The 23,313-nt window shown below is 41.0% G+C and overlaps 1 protein-coding gene across 2 annotated transcripts in view; it reads right to left on the reverse strand.

Annotated features, from left to right (window-relative positions):
- Positions 1–23,313, reverse strand: part of LOC139949260 (uncharacterized) — a 136,837-nt gene that overhangs the window by 62,724 nt on the left and 50,800 nt on the right. For both annotated transcript variants that reach the window (XM_071947657.1, XM_071947655.1), the window contains exons 16-29: positions 22,599–22,890; positions 21,018–21,260; positions 20,243–20,375; positions 18,200–18,406; positions 17,115–17,293; positions 16,232–16,486; positions 15,342–15,508; positions 14,063–14,176; positions 11,395–12,960; positions 9,771–9,800; positions 9,103–9,339; positions 8,326–8,471; positions 7,205–7,334; positions 6,519–6,633 (exon numbers count right to left, since the gene is read on the reverse strand). In XM_071947657.1, coding sequence (XP_071803758.1) covers positions 6,519–6,633; positions 7,205–7,334; positions 8,326–8,471; positions 9,103–9,339; positions 9,771–9,800; positions 11,395–12,960; positions 14,063–14,176; positions 15,342–15,508; positions 16,232–16,486; positions 17,115–17,293; positions 18,200–18,406; positions 20,243–20,375; positions 21,018–21,260; positions 22,599–22,890 — 3,814 coding nt within the window. The remainder of the gene's footprint in view (positions 1–6,518; positions 6,634–7,204; positions 7,335–8,325; positions 8,472–9,102; positions 9,340–9,770; positions 9,801–11,394; positions 12,961–14,062; positions 14,177–15,341; positions 15,509–16,231; positions 16,487–17,114; positions 17,294–18,199; positions 18,407–20,242; positions 20,376–21,017; positions 21,261–22,598; positions 22,891–23,313) is intronic.

Raw genomic sequence — 23,313 nt, forward strand, 5'->3', positions numbered from 1 at the left:
TATGGAGTCATTGTCTCCTAGGTCCTCTAGGCCACGGTGTCTTGAAGGAGTGGGTTGAACTTGAGGGTGTTGCGTTAGCTGCAGAGAGTTGTAAAGTTGGCCTTTGGTCAACCAAAATTGGATTGGTAAGAATGATGAAAAGGCCCTTGCTTTCCTGCCCTAATTGTTAGTGCCGGAGGTCAGTGAAGAAGATTTATTTAAAGGCTGACGCAGGTTGGTCTTCTCGTCACTCTATAGACACAATACCTTCTGAAGCAAAACCTTGTCAAATTTATTTGTGAAGAGATCACTCCTGAAGAGGAGTAAGTAGTTCTCTGAAGCCCTGCGAGGCCCAGTAAAGCTGGCTAAGGATAAATGACCTATGCAGGGAAATAGCCATATCAGAACTGGTAGCGATTGTTCTGTAAACAGGAACCTAGTCAGTCATCAAGATATATAAAACATGACTGGCAGGAGCTCTGGATCCACTGTCACGAGTGAGAGTATCAACAATAACATTGACAGGTTGGAAGCTTGGGGCCCATAGCGTAAACAGGGGTCTAGCTTCTCGAGAGAACTGTTGAGGTCTTTAGTTTGCTTATCCTGGAAGATATTTTTGTGGGTGTTTTTTAAAGATGTTTTATGAGACTGAAGCTTATCTTTAACCAATGATGAAATTGTTGGAATCAGTATCATCTGTATTTGTTTTGAAGATCGAGATATGAATAACAAGCGGAAATTCTCACATGAAAGATTCTTCTTTTGAAAGATTGAGAAAGCCTCTTTAATATTCTAAGAGCAGCAACAGGAATGGTAAACTCTGGTGGAGGAGAGGGTTGGTTGGATACCCCTGTAAAATGATAAGCGGGGAGCCTCTTTAATGGAAGGAGGAGGAGGGAACTGTAAAATATTACTCACTTAAGTGGAAAGATGGCAACCTTCTTTCTGTATAACATGGAAGTGTTTTCAGGCTCCACCAAATCAAGATCTGAACCAACGGAGCTCCTTGAAAAGGATTAACAACGAGAGTAGCACCAAGGAGAAAAACGTCTGGATGATCGGGCACCCTCCACAGGTGACCCATGTGGGCTAATCGGTGAGTGGGACCAGGAACGAGAACCTCTAGAGCGGAAGCATTAAACTCGGATTGGTCCGCGAAGTCACCTTGGAAATGTCATCTTGGAAATGTGGCGGTGGTGGGCGAACATCAGAAAGAGAAAAATCTCTGTTATCTGGTGGCCGGTAGTAGCCGGCCAACATTGCCAATAAGGGGCAAAAAAGTGTTGTAAGAATCTGTCAACTGAAATTTGCGAGGATCATCTTGGAAGAAAGACTATGGGAAGGGCGGGGCGTTGAGGAACTCTGCTGGAAGCCGGTGTAGAAAAGGCTGTTGTTTCACAGAGGCGAGAACCGGACGTTCAAAACCACAACTTGATGATAAAAAAAATTCTGAACACCACTGTTCACCATTGACACGTTGACATTTGGTGGGAGAACTGGTGAAATATTGATTAGTTAAAGAAGATGTTGTATCTTGGAGATTCTTAGTCAAAACATAGAAATTATCCCATAACCGGTGACTTGTGTGCCAGACTGTCCTGCCAGGCCATAAAAATCTTCCAATCTGCAGCGACAGACCAGAAGGAGCAGACCCAGCAGGCCTTTTCCTGTGGACAAACGCGACATCTCTCGTATGTTGTATTCGCCAAGGTCGCAAAAACTACACTTTTTCCTTTACTGTAAGGTTTCTTTTTTCCTTTGGTTGATTATGACATCTTGACGAAGGTGTCCAGCTGGACTGCTTGCATAAAAAGCGTAACGCTACATTGTTTTCCGAGAGTTGAGAGAAAACGACCTGACACTATGGACGCTGCAAAAAGAAGGGCGTCTTTTGTGTGTACACTTGGGACATGCAGTGCAATGAGGCGTGCTCTGTATTTGTTCAGCGGAGTTGCATGTGCTTACGCATTGTAAATGCACTTTCTGAAATAGAATATTTAGTTGCAGGTGTGTGAGGCCAGCATAACAATTAATTCTTTATCTGTTGTATACTGCAGTGTAGCATAGGAACATTTTTATGGATGGAAGACATACCCCCTGCCCCTTCTTCAACAATGTCTCTATTGCCAATGGCCATAGCAGTAGCCCCTTAGTTTGTATGTGTTCTAACCAAACCAAGGCTAGAAGGGAAAAAATAGTCTGGTCCCTTGTGCCCAAATGAGAATTATGGCTATCATTGTTATATTAAATACGGGGAATCTAACCAAGATGGCTGTACCATGATAAGGGTCTATTGCTTTTCTTTACATATAGGCCAGTACAGAACTAGCAGCTGCGGCTTGGATGTTCAGCATGCATTGAAGCATAGGCTGCCCTTACACCCTTAGCGACAGCCACAGCTGCAGCCACAAACTCAGACATGGCCTAAGCCTTAAGGGGAAGGTACAACATTGGCGGCAACTACTGATAATGCAGATGCCTTCAGGTCTTTATCTTTGAACCTACATTCACCAAATTATATGCCACAAAATATAGAAACATTGAGGAGGGGAGGGGGATCAACCTCTGCCCCTTCTTCAACATTGTCCCTACTGCCAATGGCCATAGCAGTAGCCAGTAAATTTCAATGAAGAGCATACTGGAGTTATCAACCACTGGTTCTTTTCAGAACTAACACTACTGAAAAAAGATTTTTACATGGTGTTACTACAAACCTCACCATGCGCAGTTTGAAACAATTGCAGTACTCTGTTTCGTGGTTCTGCGTACCTTCAAAATCTGCGCTTATGGCAGCTAGTAAAGCTTGCAACTCTATGAACTGTAAGTGTAGAATTCTGAGGTAATCAGTGCCAATGTTATACCTTCCATATAAGACAACCTTTGACTACAGATTAATTAGCTCACACTTCATATGAACGCCAAAGCAAGGCGTATTGCCCACCAACAACGGCACTTCATACTCAGTTTGTAAAAAGTACATTGTACCTCAACTCTCTACTTGCAGGAATGACTTTTTAGTCTAGGATATGCACCTGACGTTCAGATGAAGAGTGAGCTGGGCCCAATTTCATAGAGCTGCTTAAGCAGAGATCATTGCAGTACACCAGTCAAAAATTGTACTTGTGACATGATAGTTTAGCTGGTACCCTTATTCTGATAAGCGTAATTTTGTTATGCTGAGCTACTTTTTTGTGCTTAAGCCGCTCTATGAAATTCGGCCCTGGGGCCTAAAAAGAAGTGAAGCAGGAAAACCTTTAGCCACCATTGTTAGGATTGTATCTTGAAATGGCATCTTCTCTTAATAGTCTAAGCTGGAGAAGCCGACTGTATACAGGGTGAAGAAAGCAGTGAAAGGTGCTCAGAGATACAACAGAAAATAGATCGTGACCGCTAACATTAAAAAAGTGATTAAACCCAAACTGGAGCTTCTGAGCTGTGTGACTGATAAGGTTGACGTGGCGGGATCCAAAGAAAAATTGAGTGTTAAGGTCGAGTCACACGGCAGCGATAACAAAAACGATATCGGTAACGACGCAAAGAGAACACTTTCTATTGGTTGAATTGCTCGTTTTCGTTCTCGTTATCGAGGCCTGTGTGATCGGGCCTTTAGGCCGTGTCCGAAAGGGCGACTTTGGCTACAGCTACAGCTACATAAGCGTGTCTGCCAATGTTGAAGATTAGGCAGGCGTGGCAATCTAGCCGTAGCTGTAGCCAAAGTCGCATTGCGGACGTTTCGGACACGGCCTTATAGTGCAAAGGGATTGCATTCTTCTTTTAGGGGAGGGGGTGGGTTGGAGAGCATAAAACAAAATCCCAAATAAAAGTTGAAATTGGTAGATAGTGAGCAGATAATACCAACAGCAGTTTGATGTGAATTCTTGGCAAAAGTGAAGATACCACTTTTTTTTCTCTGTCTTTTCTCTCAAGTGGAAATCTTGTGACTAATATAAATAATACATTTGTGTATGTACATGTACATGAACAAAATCACACCTACAAAGGGATGGACTTTTTTCTTACATGTAGTACACATGCATGGCAATACAGGGGATGTTCATTCTAAGTCACCATTTGAAAGGGGGGTCTCCTGAAAAGTCTTTGGGCGCGATTTTGGGGTTGTAATCAATAACTGTTCTGGTTGAATTGGCCCTGGGTGATCTTTGGGTGATCTTTGAAAAAATTTGCTTTTTTGTGTGTCTTTGATGTGGTTTATTTTGTAGACGTCAAAGTGTAAGCATTGAATGAAATTATTTTTATTTTTTGGATTTGAATTTTTGTAGATTTTTTGTTTGTTTACTATAAGTTGATTTATTTTTTGATTTTGTTCAGTATGTTTGTAAAATTTTGGTTGATCAACCGAACCATGACAAAAATAGTGCAAATATTTCCACTGCTTTTTAGGCAACTTTCTCTCCCTCTCTCGCTCTTTGTGGCACTCACACACTTTTAAGTCAAACCTTAGTCCTACAACTACGTACAATAGTAACCCTGTGAACTATCCTAGAAGTTTACTCTACCTACAATATACCTTTATCACATTGCAGCCACCTCGAATCAAACAAACCAAACTGAGGCTGAAGGGGAAAAATTAGTCAGGCCCCTTTTTGGGTGTAATGAAAATCACTATTCGAGACTGATGTTCCAAAGATAGGAAAACTTGACCTTTGCTTTTGAAAGAAGGGCCAAGGTTTTTGTCTGGTAAGGGGCACTCTATGAGGAAAATGTCAATTTGTATTGGAACTTTGCAAAGGGCACCGCAGCAAAAGCAAAGGGCACCGCAGCAAAAGCAAAGGGCACCACGGCAAAAGCAAAGAGCACCACAGCACTTGCTGTGGCTGTTGTGGGTTAATTCCCTGAACATGACTGAGTTGGACGCAGTGTGATAAAGGTCTAAATAATCCCAAACAGGAACAGTCCATGGAACTGTGGTAGAACCTCAGTGCCAAAATCAAGGGCCTTTTCCAAACCTAGGCTTGGGCTCTGGCTTACAGCTAGGGCTCTGGCTTCCGGCTCTTAGAGCACTGTGCTTCAACTTTAAGCAGTGTCCAAAGCCAAAGCAAAAGCCAGAGCCTAACCCTGGGTCTGGAAAATACCTCTAGATCTCCTGATTACAACCATCTAAAGCCTACAGCAAAAATGGCTGACCGATTCATCACCAAACGAAACATGGAGGTCCATTCCATATTCCTCTAAAACACAGACAACTGTCGAGTAGATAAAAGATGCTAAGCAGGTTAGTGTAGGTTACTTAGCCAAGCCCTTAAAAATGGCAACGAAGGTTACCATTTGGCCAAACCAATTCGCTAAGCCCCCTTTGTATTCTTATAGACAATAGAGATAATACTATAGCAACACTACTATCCTTTACAGATATTCTACCTAAATATTACTACTCACTCACACACACTCTTGGCATTCCACCTCAAAAACAATTGGAAAATATTTTCACTTTTTTCGTCATGGCATCTAAACTTGTGAAGTTATTTTGAGCTACGTGGCATGTGTTCTTGCAGTTGAATGGAGTAAGCAATAACCAATTTGCACCAAACTTGTATCACTGATAAGTATATGGTTGTTAGAGCCACAATCTTTGCAGAGTCTTGTGACCAGCTAAAATGCCATCTATGTTTAAACAGTGTGAAATGTTTCCCGTCTGTTCCCTACTTTACATAAATTTGCAAGTAACATTTTCTGACCATCAGAGTAATGTCATTGAACTCTGGTGTTTAAAGACCAGTCAATGGTTTTCAGGTCATCAGTTACAGATAGAACAAGTAATCAACACTTTATTTCAAGCTAAAATCTAGCATGAGATTCATTTACTCCACTCAACTGCAGGTTATGTTTATAAGTTTGTTAGCTAATTTACTAGTAATTATCTTTGCTTTGTTTGTAAACAGTCTCAAATTTGGCAAACCAGCTAACATGTGTCAAAAATTAATAGTCTGTAAAAAGCATGTCTTTTTGATGGAAAGGGTGGGACAGGGGACAGAGCAAAACATTTTAAGGACAGTTCAAATGTTCCCACAACCTTGCACGCTTCTTGGGCAGAGAGAGACTGAAACGCAAAATTAAAAGATCAGAGTGATACAAAATCAGACAAACGAGAAAGAAGACAAACTTAAAGGCACTAGACACGTTTGGTAATTGCAAAAGACCAGTATTCTCACTTGGTTTATGCATAAAATAATAAAGCAGAGGCTTAATTTTTCGTCGCGCAGTTGCGCGAAAATAATGAAAGAAAAAGATGCCCTTGTTGCAGAAAATTGTGTGCTTTCAGATGCTTGAGAAAGGTTTCAGGCCTAAAGTCTTTCTCAGATTCAAGTTTCCGTAAAAATTTGTTTTAACTTCGTTGTTCCAGAGGGAGTCAGTTCTCACTGTTTTATACTATCATTATCATTGCTCATTACCAAGTAAGTTTTTATGCTGATGAATATTTTGAGAAATTACCAAATGTGTCTAGTGGCTTGAAGTACTGTTTGGCAAGAAAGTAGGCAATTACAGAAGGGTGTTTTAGATTATGAGATTTGGGTACTTACAAGAATTCCTCCACGCTCTTCCCTGGACTGAACGTCTTAGGCAGGACTTGGATGTTGATGGAGCAGACAGACGTCTTCCCTCCCTGGCCATCGACTATGGCTACCTTCACATAAACTTCACATCATGGAAACATTGATATTTTAAGTCAAAGAGAATGATGACCGTATAAATATTAAAATTAATCAAAATAAGCAATGTTAAAAATTCATTTAAAAAATTTGCAAATTGTTTGTACACAAACGGTAGAGTTGCTTACCTTTCAGAACCAACACAAATTATAGAAATTTTATGTATATGGTGTCGCTGCAAACCTCACTAGAAAATACTTGGTTCAGAACCAAATTGCGCCAAACCAAATTATTAAATTAAAGTACGCAAACAGTTTGACGTTTTAAACAGTGAGGAGGAACTTGATGTGCTGGAAGTCAAAAGATCAACTGTTGCAGTTGTTCGGAACAACTCTGTAGCGTCTCGAGGTAAACGCTGTACTAAGTTCGCCTGTATCAAACCAAAATTTATTTGGGTCGACCTGGAGTCGCTTTTAATCTATTTGGCTCGACACAACTCTGGAGCGCCTGTCTGAACAGGGTGTAACTCTTTTTTGAAGTGGAGCCAATCTCCATGGTTAATCGATTTATCAGTCCATCCTTCTGTCTATTTGTTTGTTAGCTACAACTCAACCTACCCCAGTGGCCGTTGTTCTCATAGCCGGCCGGAAGCTGGAACTTGACAGCGTGTTTCATGCCGAAGTACAGAATGGTGAGGTCTTCAGTCTCATTCAGGCTGTAACTAATCTCATACTGAATTGGTGCATGCTGGATAAATAACAAGATAGCATAATGCTTTATCAGAAAACATGAAACCTGGCAAGAATTTTTATAGAGCTGCTTAAACAGAAAAACACAGCTTAAATTTGTCTGCTAAAGGGCCATACAGAATTGTCAATGTTCAAACAATTCAATTGTTTTTTTTCTTGAAACTATGGGTGGGTGGGTCAAAAGAAATAACTGAAAGTCGCAATTTAGTTTGTAGATGTGGGAGGAAAACTCTAACTAGGGAAAACCAGTGCTTGGGCAAGGATGTGTCAAACCAAAAAGAAAACAACATATCCAGCTGGCAAAGATCGTCAATTTCATTCCTTTCATTTCATTAAACTAAACAGTAAAGTTTGTTTGGAAAAGCCATTAAAAACTACTGATGTTGAAGACATTTGATCTAAAATATCTTTTTCATCTGAGGCATTACTTTGTTCTTCAGTGTATAGATTACATTATGAAACCATCCAATATTTATAAATCTAAATTTGGTTGGAGGGGGAGTTGAAACATTTCCAATAAAAGGCTGGTAACTTATTCAGGTAAGCACAATTTTGTTGTATATTTGGTTTGCGATAACACCATGTGTGTATCTACTTGCCAGGTAGAGTTTGTTCTTAGAGAACTGTCTTTCTTTATTCTACTATCACGGAGTAGATGTTCGGGGGTTCGGAAGACTTCTCAGTTCTGAAAAGAACTGTCCTGCTTTTTAACTATTACCCGGGCGGATGGTATAGAAAATAAGCTGGTACTACTACTTTAGCTTATAGAATCGTGAATAACTGTACTACCGCAGAGTCAGTTCTCCAAGAACAAACTCTACCTGGAAAGTAGATACACACATGGTGTTACCGCAAACCAAATATACATTGATACCTCACCATGCAATGCCTCAAATCCTATACACAATTTTGTTGAGCTTAGCAACTTGGATTACTTCATACTTGGATCTTGATATACCAAATTCATGGGCACTTTTCAAAAAGCTTACCTGGTCCTGCCAGCCGAGGCAGTTGATTGTGAAAACCGTTTCCATTTCAGTGCCATCACCTGGAGTGATGGAACACAGACCAGCCCTGGGGCCGGTGTTAACCAGGGTGTACTGATGGGCTTCCCCTATCCTGGTAACCCCATTCTCTGTAAAAGGCAGATCATACATTGTACATCTGTTGTTTTGGGGTTGTTTGTTTTATCAAGTAATGATAATAGTAATAGTAGTAATAAAGAGAAATGTATAAAATGCAGATCAGCTACGCCTCAAGGCGCTTGAGATAATCAAATGGATTAAATAAAATATATTATAAACAAGAACATTTTTTAAATCACCTGAGGCCGAGGCCTGGTTCTTGATAATTTTCCTTCGTTTCGGTAAAATTATCAAGAACCAGGCCTCGTTGGGATTAAACCACTAGTTGAAAACCTCTTTACCACACATTAATTCCCTTATACATGAACGTAAGTGTTGTCATTTAGCCTTTTAGAAAGACTCTACTATGATTTGGAACATTCTTCCTACTTCCATTAGGAACTCTAGAGACTCGCCTTTTTCCATATTAATTGCTTTCTAGTGCGCTATGATCTTGATGGAATAGCACCTTATAAATTCTAATTGTTATGTTATGTTATGTTATGTTATGTTATGATTGAAACATGAGACCACAAAAACAATTGTTTTGCATATTATTTATATTTAACAATTTATCTTCATTCTAAACTTCAGTAGCTTTGTTTCAAATACAACTGACAAATAACACAGAGTTCCTCTTACCGTGACTATGTGCCTGGACCACAATGGCATATGTCCGACTCTCCTGCAGTACCCCCTCTCTGAGGGTGAGGGCTCGACCGTGCAGACCCGTTGTTGTATCTCCAGAGGACAGCACCCTCTGCTGGAGAGACTTGGACACAATGTGGTCGTTGATGATTATGAATTCCTCATCGACTTTGACTTCGTCACCAGGATCTGTGCTGGGTTCACTTGGGTCTGTGTCCCCCATAGGGGGTGCTGATGGGAAAGACATTCAAACTGTTTTACAGATGAAAATTACTTTTGTGGTACATCAGATTGTGACCAAAATAAAGTTTGGGAAGTTTGTTGACTCATATTTTGTTTATTCATCTGGAAAGAGCCTAGTCTATGCTTTAATGCTGTCCAAAAGTTGTGCAAGTGGAACAACCAAGAAAAGTGAGAGAATGAAACTGAGATAAATGGGGTTTAGAGTTGAGTTGTTTAATGAACACACATCGGCGCATTTTCATTCAATGCTAATTTTAGCCGCTGTTTGATAATATTTATCAGTTCATTAATTTTTTGAGTAATAATGCGACCAGAACACAATGATCGATTCAATGAACCTTGACCACTGATCGAATTAGGTCAAACTTACCATTTGATATTACTGGAAAATGATAACATGATAAAAAAAAGTTACTTACGAGGATTTTGATCTGTCTCCTCACTGTGACCTGCAGGAAAAGAATGAATTGATAACATTTTAAAAATCGGCATTTTAATACAGTCTACTCCATGTTTATCAGTCTCATATCTATATTAACCCTCCTATTCTATAAAACCATTCAATACCATCCACTGTGGTTTTGGGTTACATGTCAGCCTGCTAAATGATATCATACGGTGAATGTATCTACACAGTACACAGTCAACCCTCCTACTCTTTGTCCATTCACTATCATCCACTGTTATTTTAAAAAATAAACATGCCTAAAAGATGTCACATGGTCAATGCATCTAATACACAGTACAGTTAACCTTCATACTGCCTGACCATTCACTATCATCCATTGTTGGTTTGAAATATAAACTATGCTTTAACCCTTTAGCCCGCATAACGCCCGGAGGCGCCCTGCGTATGACCACGCATACCGCCCGCACGCGCCCGCGCAGTTTGACATGGTGTAATTTGAGTTATACACATGCGATTATAACACAGCAAACAGCCGTAGATAGAGCGCGATCTCAAGTTGACAACAGTCTAAAAATAGCACATGGTCCACATAAGAAAAAATGACGTAAGGTTCAAAGGTCGAAAGTCATTTCACTATCAAACAACGCATGTATGAGTGGGTGCTTTTTCTCTGTGTGTAGCTGTAATTTTCTCTGTGTAGAGCAGGACCGTATAGGGGATGTACCACGTACTACGCGCGCATGTACACAGTAATGGCAGTCTTCCGCTTGTTTCGCGTCAAACTTTCTGGTGTTTTTACACACGGAATACCGCGATTTGAAAAGATTTTACAAAAGATTTTAGGTACAGAAGGTATCTGTTGATAATAGAGGCATTCATTTTCATTTCTCAAGGTATGTTGTGATTATTTTCGACCACTTTTCTAGCTTTGTTTTCCTGTCGGACGACAGTAAAGTTGAGAAAACTTGTGTGCACAACTTTCCACGTAAACAAACCTTCACTTGATACGCAAACAATATTTTCAAATTATTTTTGATCTCTCTTATGTTTCCAACCTGAAAGCTTGAATTTTGTGAGACAAACAAAGCAACTGTGAAAATCAAAGATAATTTCATCCTCTACAAAATAAACTCAACTTGTAACACAAGAAAATAATCACACCGACAGTTATCCGACGATTTCTGGATAGGGCCGGATATCGATTGAATTTTCCTGGTGCACTAAGGAGCGTGTGACATTATGTTTAATGTTGCGTGCGTGCTAAGGGGTTAATGATATCATGTGCTGAATGCATAAATACAGTACACAGTCGACCCTCCTACTATCTGAACATTCAATCTCACCCACTGTGTTTTTAAGTAATACGTCAGCCTGCTAAATAATATGTGGTGAAAGTATATACACAGTACAGACGGAACGTTTTTACTCAGAGAACTTACATACAAGATACTATGTGTTTCCAATATGGAGATACATGTACAACAATTTTTTTACAGCTGCAACGATATGAGGAAAATGTCAACTGCTAAATGGAGATGGCAGGCTTGAAGATGACAGAACAATTTCACATGGCTTGAGAAATTATCACAAGATGTTAGAAAGTGAACAACAAATCAATAAAAAAAAAAGCTTACCCAAATATTCCTCTGGGTAGTCCTCATAAGAACCCTCGTATTCCCCAGTGAATGTTCCACCGCCTACACCAACTCCTTGGCTGCCATTCTGACTAGGCTGGTTCGTGTCTTGAATAGGTTCATCGACATTGGTGTCCAGATCTTCCTCATAGTTATTGTCGACAGTCGTATCTTGATTACTTGGGGAATTGTTTGAAACTTCCGTGAGGGAAGATCCAGTGTCCTCGATGAGGGAAGCTCCGGGTCCCTGGGTCACATTTGAGGTAGCTGACCCAGGAGTGTCTTCGTCAAGACTTCCAACAGCCTCTCCAAAGCTGCTTCCAGCTTCATCAAAGCTACCTGTAGCTTGGCCAGTTTCATCCAAGCTGGTTCCTTGACTAGTATTTGCTGCGTCCCCACTGCCAGTAGCTTCAACGAAGCTGCCAGTAGCTTCATCGAAGCTGCCAGTAGCTTCATCTAAGCTGCCAGTAGCTTCATCCAAGCTGCCCGTAGCTTCATCCAAGCTGCCCGTAGCTTCATCCAAGCTGCCCGTAGCTTCATCCAAGCTGCCCGTAGCTTCATCCAAGCTGCCAGTAGCTTCGTCGAAGCTGCCAGTAGCTTCGTCCAAGCTGTCAGTAGCTTCATCCAAGCTACCTGTTGTTTCTGCAATGCTTCCAGTAGCTTCATCGAAACTACCTGCAGCTTCTTCAAAGCTGCCAGTATCCAAGACGCCAGTAGCTTCATCCAAGCTGTCAGTGGCTTCATCCAAGCTGCCAATAGCTTCTCCTAAGCTGCCAGCAGCTTCATCCAAGCTTTCAGCAGCTTCATCCAAGCTGCCAGTAGCTTCATCCAAGCTGCCAGTAGCTTCATCCAAGCTACCTGTTGTTTCTGCTATGCTTCCAGTTGCTTCTGCAAAGCTACCAGCAGCTTCTTCCAAGCTGCCAGTAGCTTTATCCAAGCTGCCTGTTGTTTCTGCTATGCTTCCAGTGGCTTCTTCAAAACTACCTGCAGCTTCTTCAAAACTTCCTGCAGCTTCTTCTAAGCTCCCAACTGCTTCTTCAAAGCTACCGCCAGTTTCAACAATGCTTCCTCCACCCCCTGCTTCCTCAAAGCTGTTTCCAGTTTCCACTGTACTGTCTCCAGCTTCTTCAAAGCTAACACCTGCTACCATAGTGACAGTTACCTCAGCTGACGTGTTTCCAAGAACCTGAACAAAAGATGCATTGGTAGCCTCAACAAATGATGTAGCTTCCGGAGAACTTGCAGCTGTGTCTTCTACAAAACTTCCTTGAGCTGCATCAGGGGTTCCACTAAGTACATCTTCAGTCAAACTGCCTCCTGTCTCTTCGACAAAGCCGTCAACATTTTCTAGGAAACTCCCTTCCCCGATGCTTCCTGCCCCCTCACCAGGGTCACCGCCATCATAGCTTCCCTCAACGGGAATGGTTTCATTGGAAGCTGATGTAGTATTTGGCTGAGTTGATCCATCACCAGCATCGTCTCCTGTGCCACCTGGTGTCAATATTCCTGTACTTATCACATTGCTGACGCTGTTCTGCGGGGTAGACGTACCACTTGTCACAGTACCTTAAAACAATAAAAAAAACAATCAATGTAATTCAAAGTAACAAGCTTTTGTGATGGCATGTAATGCCACTTTCACACTTAACATAATTTTACAGGAAGATCCTGTAAAAATTTGGTTGACCTTTTCACACTTACCCCTAGCAAATTCCTTGGCCTGATTTCATAGAGCTACTTAAACAAAGAATAGTGCTTAACCTTTTCCTGCTGATCAAAAATGAGCAGGACACCAGTCACAAATATTGTACTACGCATATAGTTGTGCATAGCTACTTTTTGTGCTAAGCAGCTCTGTGTCAAGCTGGGTACCAGAAAATACTGCTGAGCAAAATTCTTTACACAGAACCAAAAAAAAACGACTGGGGCACCAGTTGTAACAATGTCAACATTTAGGCATGTGGGCTGGTAACCTGTTTCCTGTACACTGTGTTTGGCAAATTTTTGTGCTGGCATGATTTTTAACATTGTGCCCTGATCAAAACCGGTTGGTCCTTCATAAGGGAATCAATGTGTGGTGAAGAGGTTTTCAACTAGTGGTTTAATCCCAACGAGGCCTGGTTCTTGATAATTTTACCAAGACGTAGGTAAATTATAAAGAACCAGGCCTCGGCGGGTTTAAACCACTAGTTGAAAACCAATTCAACACACTTTGATTCCCATTCATAAATACCTTTTCGGTCAAAAACATCATCACTTTTTGCTCAAAAAGTAAAATAAATGCAAAAATTATAATTGTTAAATGATTTGACACAACACCCCTCCAGCTATGAAATGGTAAAGCCCTCCGCCGTCCTCGAGTAGATAACTCCTTATAAGGGAATGCCGTGCGTGTCTCGCATATCGCGTGACTGTTTCAGCCGCTGCTCTCGACCAATAGGAATGAAGAAACTGTCTTAAAAGAACAGGTGCAAGGTCGCGTGTCACGCCCATGAATTAACACTTTTTACCGGTCATAAACAAAGGTTTATACACACCCACGTGACACGCTCTCCACCAATAGGAATCGCAAAACTGTCCGAGGTATTTATGAATACAGAACAAAAAGAGTATATCTATCACCCAACTAAAACCAGAGCCACTGATAATAACATGTACATTAACTCACTCTGACTAATGATGTTGGTGTCCTCCTCGGGGCTGGACGACGGTGTGGATCCAGAGCTGTCATTGGACACAAGATACTGGCCGTAAGAGCCATCCCCTGGAACACAACGCTGATCTATTTGAACAAAATGACACGGTTATTACCCGATGGGGAATCACAGCATACTTATGAATTATCAAATTGTCTGTAGATTACACAAATTGTTTCTTACTTTTCCTCTGCCGGATGAGTGTCTCAAAAAGCTCATCAACTTCAGGGCAGGTATGCAGAGCCCAGTTTGAATGATCAAACCCATTTTTATAGACCGCTTGCAAAACGCGCATGGCACCTACCCACACCAATCCATTCTGCCATTTTGTGAGTCAAGATGTGCACAAAGGAACATGGAGATGGTAGACATGCATTGTTTGAAGGTGCGTTACCCCGCAAAGGGTCCATGTATTGAACAACCCCTTTGCTGCTATGAAAGTCGCCATCTTGTAGGTCAAAATATGCACGTCTATTATACAAATATTGACTGCTTCGAGTGCTATGGTTAAAACTATGACTCCCGAGGTGATCCCCGGAGCGTTCTATTTTCCCGAGGCGAAGCCGAGGGAAAATAGAACGCTACGGGGATCACCGAGGGAGTCATAGTTTTTAACCATTGCACGAGTAAAAGCAGTCAATATTTGTTTTATTACACCCCAAACATTTCTAAATACTGTACTGTTATTATTAAGGTACAGACCTGAATGCTACAATCCACGGACGACGCGAATACAGATTGCATACACTTTTACTTACTGTGTTGCATGTAGTGTCGTGCAATTCGCAGTGGTTACAGACTATTAATTTATAATCCTCGTACACACAGGACGTCTGGGTATTGCACGCCATGTGCTAGTCTGTCGGACTAGCGCATGGCAAACCGGCGCTCTATCACACGGCCGTCGTCTGGCAAAACTAAGACATGTCATGTGACGCCCTCTAAACCAATGAGCAGGCAGAATACTTGCAAGGGGTGTTATAAATGGGTATATCAAAGAAACACACAGCACGCAGCGTTCCCAGTTTGATTTCTACGGCACAAGCGCGCACACACACAAGCACACGCTCGCAGACGCCATCTTGTTGTGCAGATATTTGAACGGTGACGTCATATTCAATGCAGTCTATAGCAAAGAATTTACAAGGTAATGTGGTGCAATCTGTAACCAACCATGCCAAAAGACTTTTCAGGCTATGTAATCACAATTAGGAGGAATATCATGCTGCTGTAAACAATCCGACACCATACCTGAGATTAAGTCGACGGTGTTGTCAAATGTTGTACCATCCAGGACGACGTACAGCTCCCATGTATAAGTGACATTTTCACTGCAATCCGTGCACACTGCTTCAAGCGTCAAGTGATCATTGCTGTTGACAAAACCATCCTGGCACTTGTGGCAGTCAATAAGTAGCCTATAAAAAAAGCAAAGGAGAAAAGGGTGTGATGGCCACTAATTCCGACACGGCCTTACTTTTCCTGGAGCACATGAGATCAAAATTTTAATTTGGCAATGGAGTTAATGATAAATATGACACATGTGCACTGGCAAGTAGGTCTAGTCCACATCTGTACACCCGAGGGACTTTTGAGTTCAGCCAACCATGACAGAGAACCAGCAAGAGGTGTGTTATAACAAAAGAATATGCACAAAGAAAATACAATTTATTCAAATTTAATGCTATCTATATATATAACTGTACCGTAGAAATTGTTGCAGGTCTCATGCTTCAAATGTAATCAAAATTACTATAAACAAGTTTTTGAGTAAACAAACAAAACAGAGGTGCAATAATTTTGAAACATGAGCAACTAATCGTTGGCTCATTGCTATACGGTCGTTAATAGCAATTTCATAATCATAAAGAACATTGAAACATGTCTCTACATTTGAAGAAGAAAAAAAATCTCCATATCCACAAATGAATGTTTTACTTAGAAAATTAATGCTACTCTTAACTGAACAATTACTTTGGAGACCACTCTGGATCAATAAAACTTTATTAACCACGAGTTCAAAAAAACGCAAAACCAATTTTATGAAATCCATACGAACTCCACTAAAGACCTTGTACTTTTGGACCGACGTAGTAAAATTTTTAAAAGAGAAACTTATATCATAAAATAATGATTCCTACGGTAAGTTGGTCCCAGCAACCTGCTCGATGGCAAGGGTCAAGACCTGGTTGACCTCTGCATCATCTCTGCCCTCTTTGCTGACCCTCAAGGTGAAGACGAAGGAATCCGAGCCGTTGACCAGCAGCCAAGACGTGTTGAAGGCGATTGAGGCATTACTGGATGACAGGAAGGATGTCTGGTTGTCTAGCGAGAGCTTGGTGGTGTTGAAGCATGGAGCAGTAGGGATGTTTATGGGGTTGCAGGTCCAAGCGTAGCTGAGGTAAACAGGGAGAATAATTATTATAGTGGGCATTGTTTCCGATATCAAGGCGCATCGACACATTAGAAAAGAGAATGTTTAAATCCAGTCCTCATAAGGTGAGTCTTGAGAGAAGTTTTAAACAAAGCCAGTGATGGCGAAAGTGTAATATGATCTGGTGAGTCATTCCGCAGCAGAGGTAATCAATCTTTTACCCCATAACTTTTTGGCCTGGGGTTTCCTTAAAAGATGTTTGTTATTAGATCTCAAAACACTGGCGGTAGGAAAGATACAGTTGGAGTCTCTCACAATATTTTTAAGGCGAGACAAGCGGTTAATTTGATTATTAAGAGGAAAGAGTTTACCATGTCATTTTAAACTATTAACGTCATATGTATCAAACTATTTCTTCTGACTGCATTTTGCTGTTTTCTTTTCTCTCCCTGTCCACCATGGCCCATTTTCATAGAGTTGCTTAAGGTAAAAGATAGTAAGTGTGCAAACTACAACTAGAAGAGACAATCATTAAACAAAAGTTTTAAGCAATATTCCTGATATGAAAATAAATAAGAAGGCACTGGCATAATCTTCTCAATAAAAAGAAAATACTGTTTTGAACTGTTTTGAATGTGTTCAGTCTGTACCTCAGATCGTCATCATTGGGATTGTCTGGATCATAAGAGTAGCTGCCGTTAAGGGTGGCGATCATGTCCATGCCGAAGAAGCGTCTCGTCCCGCCGTTTATAATGCCAACGAGCGGGCTTTTTGTCACCTCAATGGAGATGCTGTCTTTGGAGTAGACGATAGTTCCGTTCATGCTCACCTAGTTTAATAAAGGGCACAAGAAAAGGACGCTTTAAAGGAAGTGGACACTATTGGTAATTACTCAAAATAATTTTCAGCGTAAAACCTGACTTGGTAACGAGTAATGGGGAGAGGTTGATAGTATAAAACATTGTGAGAAACAGCTCCCTCTGAAGTAACGTAGTTTTCGAGAAAGAAGTAATTTTCCAGGAGTTTGATTTCGAGACCTCAGATTTAGAATTTGAGGTCTCGAAATCAAGCATCTGAAATCACACAACTTTATGTGACAAGGGTGTTTTGTTTTTTCATTATTATCTCACAACTTCGACGACCAATTGAGCTCAAATTTTCACAGGTTTGTTATTTTATGCATATGTTGAGACACACCAAGTGAGAAGACTGGTCTTTGACAATTACCAATAGTGTCCAATGTCTTTAATATCATCAGGGGTAAGAGTAACTGCCGACAAAAAGTCTGAAACTGGAATCCAGATCTTAGGAGGTACATTAAAATGATAACACCTAGAGTTTTATATTCCAAGGAGCTTTCGGGAACAGTAAGGAGTAGATCAAAGAGCATGACTCAATTTTAATACTTGGACAAAAATACAGATTTTTTTCTTCTTTTCAGGGCAGACTTTTAAAAGTCTGAATTCAATCAAACATTTTTTACAAATAACATGCTTGATATAATAAGCTCAATCTGGGATCTTGAGAACAAATTTAAACTTAGTAATTAGTAATAACAACTGGGCAAGAGATTATGCATTTTTTTTATCGGGCTAAAGAATAAAATTTGTTTTTACCCTGACATTGTATACTCAACACTCTGCTGAGTTTTGTGGGGAAAAAGTCCACATGCAATCACTCGGGTGGGATTCGAACCCCTGACCTCATATTAGAACTGTTTATATAGTTAACTTACATCAAGTGAGAAAACGTAGGATCCATAAGGAAGGTACAGTCTGGGTATGAAGAGAGTACGCTGATCCAAGGACGCCCTGTTAGGATCAAGGAGAACAAGGCTGCCGTTTTCTGAATGTTTGAGCGTCCAGGTGTAGAGAGCCAGGTTAGTGACCTCACAGTCTATCTGAACCTCGGCTTCGACGCGGATGTCCTCGGAATGGATCTCCTATTGGGATGGAAACATGGAGGGAATAAGTAACTGGTGAATGGCTCTCCTTTTTGGATGAAACATGGAGGGAATAAGTAACTGGTAAAAGGGCTCTCCTTCTGGATGGAAACATGTAGGGAATGAGTAACTGGTGAAGGGCTCTCCTTTTGAATGGAAAGGTGGAGGGAATAAATAACTGGTGAAGGGCTCTCCTTTTTGGATGGAAACATGGAGGGAATAAGTAACTGGTGAAGGGCTCTCCTTTTGGATGGGAACATGGAGGGCATAAGTAACTGGTGAAGGGCTCTCCTTTTGGATGGAAACATGGAGAGAATAAGTAATTGGTGAAGGGCTCTCCTTTTGGATGGAAACATGGAGGGAATAAGTAACTGGTGAAGGGCTCTCTTTCAAGATGGAAATGTAAAGGGAATAAGTAACTGGGGATGGAAATAAGGAGGGAATGCAAGTGGGGGAGGGTTCTCCTTCTGGATGGAGACGTGGAGAAAATAAGTAACTGGTGAATGTGTAACTGGCCTTTTGGTTGCAGATGAGGTGTGATATTTATCTTATTTCTTTCATTAAAGTCATCAGAGCTAAGATAGTACACAAATTATACTTTTTGATGTAGAAAACATCAAGTGTAGTAGATGTCACATGTTTCAAGAATAACAGACTTACACCACCTCACAAATGATAAAACCGCAGTTTTCAGGGGTGAGATTCTGAAAAAATTAAAATAACTGAAATTTGTTCATCACTGGAAGTGAATTCCCTTAACTTTTTTTTTCAATCGCCCGCCAAACGATTCAACCAAAATTCTTGATCGCGTGCACGTTTTTTCACTAGCCCGCATATATTAACACACAAAAAAAAAAAATTAAAAAGAAAAGAAAGAAGAAAAAAAAAGAGAAAAAAAAGGGAAAAAAAACCGGAAGTGAAGCCCTTAAAATTACGTTTTTTGAGGATTTTATCTCTTAATAAATACCTTAATTTATTCCTTTTCCATCAACAACTTAAATGATTTCATTGTTAGGTTGATTTGAACATGTTTTGAGCTCCGTTTGCCACAAAATCTTCATGAATCAACGATCAGTCAACAACGCACATCAAGAAATAATTCGATAACTTTGCCCCGTAACGCCCTATGTTGGCAAAAGTTGTCCATGCTAATACTCCTCCAAGGCTGTACATTGTGCACAGTCTACAGGCATAATGCACAACGTGCGGCAGTTCTTTACTCCGTTTGTGAATGTGTACTGCATTGAAGTCCAGTCAAGAAGGTCATGAATATGGAATTATCAACAGCCATCAACGGCCGTTCACAGCGTGGGGAATGTTGGTCAGAATAGACTTTGGCAACTGTGTGTGTTGTTTAATATGCTTTGCATACTGCATGGACTATGTATAGGGCGACTGTGTGTAGACACTCTGCACCATGTGGTTTGTGCATCGTGTTTTCAATGATAGTACGTCAACGTGTCGTCTGAAATGAACGAGAGCACTTCAGATCCTGATCGCGACCAAATTAAATCTAGCAAGTATCTTGAATTTTTAAATTTATTGTCAATTTTAATGTTGGAAAGTGAAAGGTTCAGAACTCAATTTGCCAAAGTTGCCAAAGTCAGAGATTTTAAGTCGGAACTGAAGAAAAAAAAACGTTTTTTCAAAGTCGGAAAGTCGGAATTCCGCCAAAAAGCGGAAGAATCTCATTCCTGAGTTTTGGTACTTGACTATTACCCTATGGCTAGGGTTGATATTGAAGGATTGTTGGGGTCACCAAATCAACTCAGGTTAGAAGAGAAGAAAGAGGGAGGGAGCAAGAATCTGAGAGGGTGGAATTGCAAGAATGAGTACCGTTCTAGGGTCAGCTCCAACGATGTCCAGGACAGGTGGATGGCACATCCTGGTCAAGACGAAGATCTTGGACGAGGCGGAAGAGTTGCTGACTAAATTGGACGCTTGAAGGTGCAGGAAAAACTCTCCCGTCCTGACCGGAAAAAAAGAAAAACAACGATTGTGCTGGGCTGGAAATTTAAACTGGATCACAGGCCCATGGCCAGAGATCTTTTCATTGGGCAAGTAAGCTGATTGGATGACCAGGCCTGTATACTTCAGAGCAAGGCATTTTCTCCTTGGTAAAGGGCAATCTATGAGGAAATTGTAAGTTCTACTGTAGCATTTCAAGTGCACCAAGGCTTGCAGGAAATCGCCTTTGTTGCCCTTTGTGAAGTATCAGGCCTGGATGATATGTATTTGTATATAATAATCACAACAAATAATACCTGTATTTAAATAGCGCCCAACACTTTCTTAAGAAAGTCTCAGAAGAACAATACAATGAATTGAACAGAAATGTTTTGAGTAGAGTCTTGAAATGTGAAGATGGTGGTAGCTTGTATTATATGAAGAGGGAGATCGTTCAAAAAATAAGCTCCAGCAAACTGAAGACTATTTTCAATACGTTTTGATGCCAATTGTTGGAATTACAATGGTGTCTTTGTTTGCTGAACGGAAGTTTCTTGCAGGCATGTATTGTACACGGTGAGCAGATCTTTCAATTAAACTGGACCATTTCCATAACAGCATTGAATTTTTTATTCACAAATGCAAAGCCTCTGGTCCAACTAACCTGTTATACTTATGGTGGACGCTGAGAGATGAGGTGTACACTGTCTCGCTTCCGTCCCCGAAATCCCAGACAAAGTTCATGTTGCTCCCTGAGACCCAGGCCTCAAACAGTGTACTCCGGTTGACGAGGGTGGCACTACCAGCGTTGATCGTCACACTGTTGATCGCCGTCTGAAGGGTTAATTCCACAGGGAGGGAGGTTGCGTTGCTGACACTATTGCCCGCAACAACAGTTACGTAGTACCTTGAGAAAATATAGAAGAGATTGCGACGACAATGTGAGAATAGGAGTAAGGTACACTTGACTCAAGTCCCAATCTCATTCCGGTCGCCAGAAAACTATTGTTTTGCGATGCTCTGCATACCCAAACCTGTTCCGCTAGCGGGACAGGGACTTGAATCAAGTCTAGAGTAAAGGGTGCTTATTAGATGCTATTAAACTTTGTATCAATGTGCCTCTCAATCCCATCTCAACCTTTCAATATTACTATCATCTCAACTCGTTTTGAGCCAAGGATTTCATATACAGTGGTCAGCCTCCCTCCCATGGGCACCACGCCGTATCCATACCTCTTGTCACTTACTCCTGGGAGGGATGGACTGAACACAAAGCTGATTGGCTCCCAAGGGCGACTACTTTGCCTGCACGCTTGTATGGCGCTGGTAGAACATGTGAAAATTCAAGTGTTTTTGTGCGATTGATTCCATTTCAAACATATAATGTTTTTACATGGTGACCCTAAACTGCATACAGTTAAAGGCACTGGACACTATTATTGCTAATTACTCAAAGCATGAAAACTTATTTGGTAACAAGCATTGGAGAGTTGTTGATAGAATAAAACATTGTGAGAAGTGGCTCCCTCTGAAGTAACATAGTTTTTCAGAAAGAAGTAATTTCTCAATAAAAAAAATTGAGTTGATTTCGAAACCTCAGCTGAGGTCTCGAAATCAAGCATCTGAAAGCACACAACTTGTGCATTAAAGGGTGTTTTTTCTTCCATTATTCTCTCGCAACTTCGTCAACCAACTGAGTTGAAATTTTCCCAAGTTTGTTACTTTATGCATACATGTACATGTATGTTGAGATACACCACGTGAGAAGACTGGTCTCTGACAATAACCAAAGGTGTCCAGGGGTGGATTTCACAAAGGTAGTCCTAACTTAGGACTAGTCCTAGGCAATGCTAAGAGATAGGACCAGTCCTAAGTTAGGATGAGTTACTGGTCCTAACTTAGGACCAGTCCTATCTCTTAGCATTGCCTAGGACTAGTCCTAAGTTAGGACTACCTTTGTGAAATCCACCCCAGTGCCTTTAAGACATAATCAAAAGATCAAAGAAGAATGAGAGTGGACCATGACTTGATGCCTCTTTTGCACATTACCATACTTGGGCGTGTGTGTAGAAGGGATCGCCCACAGGCCACAAGTTCTAGATTCTGGCACATTTTAATGAGCCAATTCCTTGGGTTTTGAGGGAGGAAGACACGCTGGGAAAAATGGTGAGACGAGACCAATCAGCTCTAGTGTCTAGGAGTGAGTTGTATAGTGGTCAAAACGACACTGTTAAACTTGTCCTACCTGCCATGAAGTGTGTACAAGTAGGACAGTGTATTCACAATCGTTGTCTTGGGATCTCTCTGATCGCCCATATCCCACTGGTACCACTGGGCACCATCGGTGATGGTCTTCGCCTCAAAGGTGATGTGGGAGTAGGTCTGGTGCAGCAGATCTTCCACAAGGAGCTCCACGCCCTGAACCTGGATCTCAATGGACACCCTCCAAGTGGTTTGTTGTGTTTTGACTCGGTTGAAGGCTACGACTGTCACTGTGAATGTACCCGGGGAATGATAGATGTGATCCACAGAGGGGCCTGAAATGACATAAGAATATTAATTACAATAATAATGGGAGGGAAAAAAAAACCGTTGTGGGAAGGTTTGCGGTAACACCATGTAATGACTATCTCTAATGAGTTGGGGTGATTCTGAAAAGAACCGTTGGTTTCAACTCGACGTTTGGATCAGTATGCTCTGATCGTCTTCTGGAGAAAGCTGGACTCAAACACAAATGCCCTGCAAGCCTGTCCGCTTCCCAACATTTGACCAAGGTGGTCTAAAAATAGGAGGCTTCTGTAACCCAAGACCAATCCACACACGAGTTCATATACCAAGTCCTTTTAAAATTATCACTGAGACATCTATTTTTCTTAGGCATAAAATAATTTTATTTTAGCCATAACAACATTAACCATAAATTTTTGGAGTTAAAATGACAAGTCCTTGTCGAGGTACTG

Source organism: Asterias amurensis, chromosome 16 (genome assembly GCF_032118995.1).
Source record: "Asterias amurensis chromosome 16, ASM3211899v1".
Classification (NCBI taxonomy): Eukaryota; Metazoa; Echinodermata; class Asteroidea; order Forcipulatida; family Asteriidae; genus Asterias; species Asterias amurensis.